Genomic DNA, 11260 nt, shown 5'->3' with positions numbered 1-11260 from the left:
TGCACTTGCTGGTTAGTTGTACGAAGTTGTGAAATAGATATAAGATCATGAACGTGCGTATTGAGATTTTAGCGCCGTTACCAAGGAATGGAATGATCACGATTTCACACACCACTCATCCAACCTTCCTTCCCAACCTATCCCAAACCCAAGGAGTAGCATCAATGCAATTACCTTGAGGAGTGGTACAACGCTTGAGGAAGTTGAACCCAAGCCTATCAAGTTGGCGGAGGATGTTCCTAATGTGAAAGTTGGTGACACAATGGAGATAGATGAAGATGAAAAGGAGGAAGAAGTTGCAAAGGAAGAAGAAGAACAATTGAAAGCCAAGGAACCGAAGCAGAAGAGCACCTTAGAGAAACAAATTCCCATACCTTTCCCTACGTTAGCCAAGAAGGCCGAAAAGAATGAGGATGTTCCTAATGTGAGAGTTGGTGACACAATGGAGATAGATGAAGATGAAAAAGAGGAAGAAGTTGCAAAGGAAGAAGAAGAACAATTGAGAGCCAAGGAACCGAAGCGGAAGAGCACCTTAGAGGAACAAATTCCCATACCTTTCCTTACGTTAGCCAAGAAGGCTGAAAAGCATGAGGAGCTTGATCCCAACATAGTGCAAATCTTCAAAAATATGGAGGTAACTATTCCACTCTTTGATGCTATACATCAAGTTCCAAAGTATGCTAAGTTCCTTAAGGATGTGTGCACTCATAAAGATAAGATTGGTGGACTAGGGATGAGTCTATTAGGCAATTCTATTTCTTCTGTGATGGATGATTTTTCTGAAAAATATAGTGATCCCGGTCCTTGCTTGGTATCTTGTATGATTGGTGAGATTCAACTTAAGGATTGCATGTGCGACCTAGGGTCAAGTGTGAGCATTATGCCACTCTCGATTTATGAGAAGTTGAACCTTGCACCGTTAAAGTGATCCGAAGCTAGGTTTGTGCTTGCGAACAAGAGTATAATTTCAGTTGTGAGTATTGCTGAGAATGTGTTGCTGAGAATTCAGGACTTAATTTTTCTGGTGGATTTTCATATCCTAGAGACACCTCCCATTGATTCGGATAGGCCATCCTCCATCTTACTTGGGAGGCCTTTCTTGAAGACATCCCGGTTTAAATTAGATGCATTTTCTGGGGATTACTCATTTGAAGCCAAAGGGAAGGTGGTGAAGTTAAAATTGGAGGAAATCATGAGGCAACCTCTAGAGGTCCATTCAATTTTCGGCTGTGACATTGTTGAAGATGATGTGATTGAAGAACACCTTAGGAGTGATGATGAGATAAGTGTTGGTAAGAATTTGGGTATAAGAGGAGTTAGCAAGGAAAAGGGGAAAGATCCACGACTTCCAAATCCTCAAGTAAACAAGGCACCTAATCATGGTGCAATTGACAAGTGGAAGCATCTCCCCTAGAAGGACACTCTTACCAAAGCCAACAAGAAGGACAAGATGGATGTCCTTGAGGATGTTCCCAAAAGATGATCTCAAGCTCATGACCATCTAACTTAAGGATGTTAAAGAAAAGTGCTAGGTGGAAGACACCCCACCATGGTATGATCTTCCTTGTACATATTTTCTTGCATGTAGTTTTAGAGTCTTTGTTTGATTTAGTGATTATTTGATTTTGTTGAATTGACTTTATTTGATTTTGTTGTGCTTGTTAGAGTCTTCATGAGGATTTCATTGATCTAGGTATTGGTTAAATTGGCAATTTTGAAGAAAAATGTTTGATTTTGAGTATTGCCCAAAATTCTAAGTGTTTTTGAAGTGCCTAGCTTGAATGAATGCCAAGATTGTGCTATAATTGTCTCCCTCATGTTGATTTCAACAAAAAAAAGTCGTCGTCCCACGCGTAGGTGTGGACGACGCGTACGCGTCGATTGCGTTTCCACAACTCCCGGTACAAAAAGCAGAAAGTTGTGATGGAATTGTGCAGATTTTGTGCTGGGAGCACAACGCTTCCCACGCGTGCGCGTCGATGACGTGTACGCATTGCAGGTCCATCTCGCCCAACCATACGTGAGCGTCGGCAACGCACATGCGTCGTTTCCTGAGTTCCCGACTCCTAGTACAAAAACTAGAGAATTGCGCGAGTTTTGTGCAACTTTTGTGCGAGGGGAACAATATCATCCCACGCGTGCTCGTCAGATGACGCGTACGCGTCCCCTTCCCATTTCTGCTATCCACGCATAGGCGTGGACGATGCTTACGCGTCACTCGTCTTTTTCCTCTTCCACGTGTATGTGTGGACGAGGCGCGCGGGTCGCATGCCTGACGCAGCTAGCAAGGCACGCTGCCCTGTTCTTTCCTATTTTCTTTTCTTTCTTCTTTTCTTTCTTCCTTTCTTCTTCCTTCTCCTTACTACCTCTTCTTCGCCCACTACCACCGGCAACTTCAACCACCACTGACCACCACCTCCGGTGGTCCCACATTTCTTTCTCCTTTCTTTCTCTCTTTCTTTCTTTTCTCACTTATATTCAACCTCACTTTCTCCTTTTATAGTTGCATTTCTCTTCTTTCTCTTTTGTTTCTTTTTAAAATTTTTGTTTACTATTGCATTTAATTATTTTACTATCTTTATTTTTTGTTGTATTTTAGTTTTGTTGTTTGTTTGTTTGTTTACTCTTATCTCTTTTCTTTCCTTCTATTCTCTTGTATGGGTGTTGAATCTCATTTACTTTTGAATTGGTGGGTTATTTCATATCTTTTAGCTTGTTGTGCTTTGATAAATGACATTCCATTTTGGGGCATATTTCCCTTGAACTTATGAATCTTGCTTGTTATTTACAATGTGCACACCAAGTGCTTGTGAAAAAGAGCCAATGACATCTTTGTTCATTGATAACCTTTCTCTTTCAACTTGATACTTCTTTTTCTCAACACTTGCGCTATATGAGCATTGAACATCATTTCCATGATTTATCATTATCAATTGCTCATGGTTTATGGTTTTCTATGCTTGTAGCATCATGTAAGAATGAGTGGTTCAATGCTCTCTAACCCCATATTCTTCAATTTCTAGACTTCATTGTCTTGGAGTTAGTTGAGCGAAAGGTTTTCCTATGACCCCCACCTTTCTTGCATGTGATTATCATTGTTGTTATCAATGCTTGAGTTTATTCTTCTCATGCTTTGTACTTGCATGCCAATCTCACTCTTGCATCTCATGCTAGTGATATGCCTCCATGATTATATTGTTGTCTTGCTTATATGTTGCAGCTATCATGTCTTCAGGACATTTCATTCTTTTGTGGTATTAATCTTCACTTGCACTGTGTTAGTTTCAGTTTTTATCTCTCTGAGCTTAATATTTTTCTCTTTTCTTCCTTTTTAGTATAGCCACCGAAAAAGAAAGGAAAAGATCTCCAAAAAGCCGTCTACAAAGAGAGCAACTCAAAGAACAACCGTCAATGTGAAAACTTCCTCGAAGGCCAACCCACTTGCTAAGCGGTTGAAGAGCTCTAGCCGCATTAATGAGGCAGAAAAGGAAGTTCCCACAAGGTTCACCAATCCACCTACGGCAGAAACTGATAATCCGGAGTCCACCTCAGATCATGGCAAAGAAGTAACCAAGAGATGAACAAGGAGATGTCCTTGTCTCACCATCCTATAGCTATTGAGAATGACACTCCCGGACCCACTCTGTTCATCATTGATAGCATGGAGGACCGTGCAAATTTCTAAGTGTGGAGAGGTCGTTTACCGACTTCCGTAGGTAACAACCCTTTCTTTTCAAAACCCAAATTTTAATTTTCTTTTGTTAATTAGGATAATTTGCATTGCATGGTTAGTTTTTGCATTTAAATACTTTTTGCATGGTAGTTGTTCCTTGTTAGGAGTACTTGGTTAGGGTGATGATTTCTATTCCAAGAAACTATTTTTAAGGCACCCTACCAATCTGAAAAATTTTTTGTGTTGAACTTGCTTGAAGGAATCAATTTTGGAAAAGGTTTTGAGCTAAGAACACACAAGCATGTGAATTTTGAGCCCAATTGCATGGTTACATCTTATAACCACTTATTTCCATTATTGTGTGCATTGTTATCTTTCTATGATTGCAATACTTGATTTGTTTAATTCTATATGTCTATTATTTTGTGTATGAATGAATTTATATGATTGATGCCATTATTTCAATAACTCACTTACCCAAATAGCCTTAACCCTTTTATCTACCATGTTAACTTGATGACTGGAATTCACACCCCATTCAAAATTGGTGAATTAGTCCTTTTGGCAAGCGCACCAAAATTATCGTTAAGTAATAACCCACAGTGGAGTGGGATCGTATCCACAGAGATTGGCAAATTCGAGCAGTTTTAATCAATTGATGAATTAGTCAAGCAGATCAATAGGATTGTAGAGTGCAAAATTGTAAATGACATAAATGTAAATGACTAGAATATAAAGAAAAGCAATAAAGTTCAGAAATATAAATGGCAGAAAGTAAAGGACAGAATCATAAATGACTTGAATGTAAATGGGAATGGGGAATTACTGAATGTAAAAATAAGCTGTAAAGAAATGGATAGATAAGAATGGGAAAATTCATTGAGATTGGGAGATGTTGTCTCTTTGGATCAAATCTAGCTTATATCCTCTTCAATCATGCAACTCATTGACCTCCTGGCAATCATGATTGATTGAGCCCCAATCCCTTGGTGACTCAATCTCTCAGATCTTGATCAATAGCCAATTCCTTGGTCTAATTGCTCATGAAGAAAGATAGGCTTGGTCCCTGATTATACCACACACCATTATAGGTCCAAGTAGAGGGAGGATTATATGTCACGTATCCAAACACCAAAACCCAGATTCTACTCTAGTGTGAGAAGGGATTTCAAGCATGGTTTCATGTTTCCTTTTCCAAGGTTCCCATGAAACCCAAATACATTCAATCTCTTTCCCAAGATAATTGAATACTAAGCATTAAGAACGAAATTCCTTCTAGCAAATCAAAGAGAAGATGAAGAGAAGAAGGATTTCACTATTATCAATCCATCAAGTACAACAGACCTCCCTCTCTCAATGAGAGGGAAGTTAGCTACTCATAGCTCAGAAAGTCCTCAAAGGTGAAGTGTAAAAGTGGATCTAAAACTGACTGCTTAACCCCCTTTCTTCAGTACTCCCTGGGGTTATTTATACTACTCCTAGTAAAATAAAAGAATTACAAAAGTAAAAAAAGAAAATTACATTTTGGAGGGAAAAGAAAACACTCAATAAGCATGACTTCTCAGCTGGCGTGTGGCTGGCGTTTTTTGGCGTGTCACGTGCCCTTCATTTCCAGCTTGGTGTGCCATGCCCAATCCTTCAAGTGGCATGCTCGTCCCTCTAACAACCTTGGTGTGCCATGCCTTCGAACTCAAGTGGCACGCCATAGTGGATTTCTTGTGTTGGCGTGCCACGCCTTCGAACTCAAGTGGCACGCCCTTTGCCTTTCTCACTTCTCTTTGCCTCTGGAAACTTGTACTAGCGTGCCACGCCCAAGGTCTGGCGTGCCACGCCCTTGCTTTATGCTTGGCTAGGCTTCTCTGAAAAGTTGAACTAGCGTGGGATGCCTAGGGTCTGGCGTGCCACGCCCCTTTTGTGAGTGAGTGGTTCCTCTGTTTGGCGTGCCACGCCACGAACTCAAGTGGCACGCCTAAATGAAGAATAGTGAATGGCGTGCCACGCCTTCGATACCAAGTGGCACGCCCCATGTAATTGGCCTCCTTCATCCTCTCTGGAAACTTATACCAACGTGCCACGCCTACAGGCTGGCGTGCCACTGCCATGATCTTGTCTTGGTTCCAGTAGTTGGCGTGCCACGCCCCAGCCTTCAAGTGGCACACCATAGTGAAATGCTAAGGTTGGCGTGCCACGCCTTTGATGCCAAGTGGCACGCCCAGTCCTTGCTTTTGGTCCTTTGTGCATTGGCGTGCTATGCCTGGTTGCTCAAGTGGCACACCCAGTCTTCAATTGCCTTCAGCCTCTTCTCTGGATTGTTGTACCAGCGTGCCACGCTATTCTGCTCAAGTGGCACGCTCATGGATTTGTGAACTCTTCAAGCTTGGCGTGCCACGCATGGGTTCTCAAGTGGCACGCCTAAGTGACATCTTGGGGCTGGCGTGCCACGCCTTCGACACCAAGTGGCACGCCATAGTGAAGGTTCTTCTTGGAATGGTGAGTTGGCATGCCACGCCCCTTTGCTCAAGTGGCACGCCCATAGTAGTTAATAAGCCAGGCGGGCCACGCCCAGCTTAGCGTGCCACGCCCCTTTTGTGTCCTCCATTGTAGCTCTCTGGAATTTTGTATTAGCGTGCCACGCCTAGTTTCTGGCGTGCCACGCCCACATGCATGCTTGGACTTCTTCTCTGGACTTTAGTACCGGCGTGCCACACCCAGCTCCTGGCGTGCCACGCCAGTGCATTTTTGTGGCGTTTGCTTCAAGTGACACGCCAGTTTTACACGCCCAGCTTCTTGTTTGTCTTCTACCCAATTTTTGATGCTTTTCTCACCTGAAATTCAGAACAATTCATCTCAAAGTAGTGTACCATAATATTCATCAAATAATGTATTAATTGTACTGATCAAATGAGATTTATACTCTTTTATGGTCTTCTTTATGCAAGAAAGAAGGGTAGATGATGCAAGTCATCACAACACCAAACTTAAGTTTTGCTTGTCCCAAGCAAATCAATGTGAGTAAACCTTTATAACTTGAGGCCTTGGCTTTGAGTGATTGTAATACAACTAAGAGTAAGACTAAGTGTTCAAAACATGTATGAATGTTTTAATGTCATAGGAAGCTCTTGGATCCTTGAGGGTTCTTTCAGGTATAGGCTTTAGGGGTCCTTTCTATTGATTGTCACCTTGAAGTAGTAAGGGTTGTTTTGCTTTCTTGACCATGACTCTAAGTGTTTTGTCTCAAGGCAACCCTTTGATTAGGCTTTCAATTAGCACTCCCAAACCAGTTGGTTTTAGGGTACTAGGTGTTGAGACAACCCTAAGAATTTACTTGCCCAGGTCTCTTCTTGACACATCTTCACCACAAGCATCTACTAAGATCTTTAATTCCTTTTTGAGCTTTTTAATGTTTCTTTTTCTATCCTAGTAGTTGATGTTCAGAGCCTTGGGTTTTTATTGTTTACTACCTCTTGGTTCTATGGATATTCAAGGAACACCCCTTAACCTTCCCCTTGTTGTACCTTTTAGGACTAGTTGCTCTTCTATGGGTCATTTTCTTTTTAGTTCATCCAAGGTCTTACACTTGGTTACTTAATTCTTAGTTTGTTTGATGATCTCTCTTGTCCTTGGTCTCTCTCATTGTTTTTGCACAACTCACAGTGACTCTTAGGGGACAAACACTACTTTTATTTATCTTGAGATGAAGACTTGAACATGGCTTTTTCTTTCTTGAAAAAAAAACTCATAAAGATTTCAAAAAGGAATTAAAACTAAGCATAAAGCATAAACTATCCTAGCATGACTATTTCTTCAAAAAGTAAATAAAGCAAAAACTTAAACAAGATTTCATAACTTGAAAGTGTCAACCATGGGACTCAACAACCTTGAGCAGCTTCATCTTTACTTCATTGGCCCCTTCCCTTTGTCCTTCTTCTTGGAGGGGGAGGAGCCACCTTCAACTGGCTTGGAGGAACCTTCTTGTGCTTTGGTGTCCTTGGGCTTCCAAAATCCTGCCCTTCTTATATAATTCCTTTCATCTCTTTTATGTTTGGCTAGGATTTCCTCTTGTCTTGCACTTAGCTCTTCCATTCCTTGCATGAAGGTTGGGTATCCTGGGTTTAGAGCGGCCACGACGTTACACAAGTGATTCAGTTTCGCTTGTGTATTGATGTCATACTGCCTCCTGGATATGGTCCTGGCATCATAGAGATATCTGAATTCGGCCAAGTTCCTCTGTTGCTATTTATCTTGCTCTGCTATTTTGTCCAGTGCACTTCACAATTCTCCCCAGTCAAATTATTCTTGCTGCTCCTTCCTCATATGCTCCCAATTCCCTTGGAGTTCTTGAATGTTTTGGTTGACTTGGCTCCATTGTTGTTGTTGAGTTTCCTTGAGTTGATTGACATCTTCCCTCAAGTGGTGTAGATTGATAAACCACTATTTTATGGTTTATATTGTGTTTAATTGTGTGGTTTTATCATGATCCTTACCCACTTATTCATTAAATTAGCATGAAATTATAATTCCTTCCTGAATTTATAACATGTTTGAAAACTGCTTCCTAGAGACTTTAATTATGTATTTTTAATTCTCCTTTATTCCATTCGATGCCGTGATCTGTGTGTTGAGTGTTTCAGACTTTATAGGGCATTAATGAGTTGGAGATTGGAAAGGAAGCTAGCAAAAATGGAAGGAACACAAGAATTTAAGGAGATAACCAGCGAGAAGTGACGCGGTCGCATGGCTCACGCGACCGCGCGAAGGAGAGCAAATCGCAGTGACGCGGCCGCATGGCTCACGCAGCCGCGCGGATTGGAAAAGCTCAAGCGACACGATCGCATGACATGTGCGATCTGCATAATCTGCAGAATTCACTGGGGGCGATTTTGGACCTTATTTCGACCCAGTTTTCGGCCCGGAACAGCAGACTAGAGCCAGAGAATATGCAGAAACAAATAACAACATTCATTCTAGACAGTTTTCAGTTTTAGATCTAGTTTTATTCCTCCTCTAGGTTTTTCTCTCTAGGTTTTTAGAATTTTAATTTTCAATTGATCTTAGCATTGGAACATTGAGAAGAGTTATTTCCTCATCAAGACTTCGTTATTCTAGTTCGTTCTCTTAACTTGGTTTTATTCTTCCATGCTCTTTGCTTTGTTCAATTTTGTCATTTGAATACTTTCATGATTATTTAATACAAGGATTATTTCTTTCATTTTAATTTATTTTCCATTCCAATAATCATGTCTTCTTTTAATTCCCTTTCATGTGTTATGGATTTATTATTTACAATGAGCGAGTAGTTTCTTCACTTGATGGGGAGTTGATTGAAAGGAACTCTTGAGTTGGAAGGATTGAAAGAGAATTTGTAATTGGGTTAACTATTGGATTGCTATCTAGTCACTAACACCAATCCCTTTGAACTAAGTGGGTTGCAACTCGTGAACAAATCTAGCATTCCAACTTGTTTGACTTTCCTTTACCTAGTAAAGGATAACTAAACAGAACAACCATTAATTATAAATTAATCTTGAAATCATCCCATCAATAATAGAGATTCCAACTAATCAACTCCCAGTCAAGGCTTTTATTCATATTATTTAGATTTCCTCAATTTAATTTTCAATTTACTTAACTCAACTTTTTGGAACATCTGATTAATAAGATAGCGCACTTTTCTGCAGCTCGTTGGGAGACGACCTGGGACTTAAACTCCCAGGAATTTTTAATTTAAACTCTCTGTGACACATTTCTAAATTGATAGGCAGATTTTCGGTGAGTTGAGAACTATACTTGCAACGTAACTATTTTAATAATTTTTAATTCACCAACTTCTGTGCCTCATCAATTTTTGGCGCCGTTGCCGGGGAGTTGCAATAGAGTGCTAAAGTTATTAATTAGAATTTATTTATTTGCATTTTATTTTATTTTGCTACTATGAGCTGCATGTTTCTTTCATCAAATGACGCGTTCACTTCCTGATCCGCGCTTGCTAATATTCGATCCTAAAATTGAAAGGACTATTTCACGAATAAGGCGAGAACAGCGTCGGTTAGTCCGCTCTGAGGGCGGATCTGAAAGTGAACTTGAGGAAGAAACCAGCCCCCGTTCTACTGATTCGTTTGTTTTACGTGCAGAAGACATGGCAGTTAGGAGAGTTACCATCCAGGAGGAAGGAGCCCCTGATTTTACAATGCAACCGTTTCAAGTGCATCATCCAGCGGTAGCTATAAATTTTGAAATAAAGACCGCACTGCTAAATTTGATGCCCAAGTTTCATGGCCTACCTGCTCAAGAGCCTATTAAGCACTTGAGAGATTTCCAGGCAGCCTGTTCTACTGTCAGGCGTGATGGTACTGATGAAACTTCAATTTTGCTGAAAGCTTTTCCGTTTTCTCTCGAGGGAAAAGCAAGAGAGTGGTACTACACTCAACCTCTAGCAAATGTATCCAACTAGGATACACTCAGAAACAAGTTTTTGGAGAAATTCTTTCCATCTGAAGTTACTGATAAACTGAGGAAGGATATTTCCACAATTGTTCAGGATGACAATGAGACTCTCTTTGAATACTGGGAGCGCTTCAATAATCTTCTGGAAGCATGCCCCCACCACATGATTGACAAAATAGTGTTACTTAGCTATATCACACAGGGCATGAGGCCCCAAGATAAGACCACATTGGAAAGTGCCAGCAATGGGTCTATGAAGAAGTACAAGACCACTGATGAAGCGTGGCAATTGATCAGTGATTTAGCTGAATCTACTAGGAATCACAGGCAAAAGCAAGGCCGTTCAAAAGCCGTTGCAGAAGTATCCTCTAATAGAGAGACTGCTGCTCTAACTCAAAGTATATGTGAGATGACTAACTTGCTGAAGCAGATGCAATTAAATCAACAACAAGCTCAGCAAGCTCAACCCCCTCCACCACAGCAAAACCAACAACTAGTCCCACAGAGAGTTTGCGAAATCTGTGCTGATTATAACCATTATACTGATGAATGCCCGCAGCTCCAACAAGAAGACAACATGGTGACATCCACCCATAACTTCTACGACCGCCCCAACCAAGGGTACAATCAAAGTGGAAATAATAACCATGGATGGCAGGACAATTCTAACCAGAATTGAAGGGACAACAATAACAGAGGAGGTCGAGATAATTAGGGAAATCAGAGGTGGAATAATAACAACAACAGGCAGCAGAATCAACCTTACAGAGCACCTCACCTGAGGCAAAACCAAGGACCACAGAATAATCAACAGCAGACCTCTCAATTCACTCATTCCTCTTTATCTCCTAATGAAGAGCTACTACAATCTTTTGAGCGAAGACAACAGACCATGGAAAATAACATCATGAATAGTATTAATGCCAGTCTGAATGGTCTCACCTCTACTTTGCAAGCTCTTATGTCACAGATTGGATCAACGCAAAATTCCAGTAACCAACCTTCAAGCTCCAATGGAATCCCCTCTCAACCATTACCCAATCCAAAGGGAGGCATTAATTCCATCACCCTAAGGTCTGGAACCACACTGCAGGAGAGGAATCAGGAGGAACCAAGCCCACCAGAACACACCTCAGCTGAAGA

At 41.0% G+C, this 11260-nt stretch overlaps 1 protein-coding gene across 1 annotated transcript in view; it reads left to right on the top strand.

The window, feature by feature from the left end:
* The first annotated feature begins 262 nt into the window (after positions 1–262).
* Positions 263–11260, top strand: part of LOC140178610 (uncharacterized) — a 74697-nt gene continuing 63699 nt past the window's right edge. The window contains exons 1-2 of the mRNA XM_072215810.1: positions 263–827; positions 1044–1292. Of these exons, the coding sequence (XP_072071911.1) occupies positions 263–827; positions 1044–1292 (814 nt within the window). The remainder of the gene's footprint in view (positions 828–1043; positions 1293–11260) is intronic.

This window comes from Arachis hypogaea, chromosome 14 (genome assembly GCF_003086295.3).
Source record: "Arachis hypogaea cultivar Tifrunner chromosome 14, arahy.Tifrunner.gnm2.J5K5, whole genome shotgun sequence".
NCBI classification, from domain to species: domain Eukaryota; kingdom Viridiplantae; phylum Streptophyta; class Magnoliopsida; order Fabales; family Fabaceae; genus Arachis; species Arachis hypogaea.
Note: the sequence above shows the minus strand (reverse complement) of the source record. Positions and strands in the feature narration are given on the sequence as shown.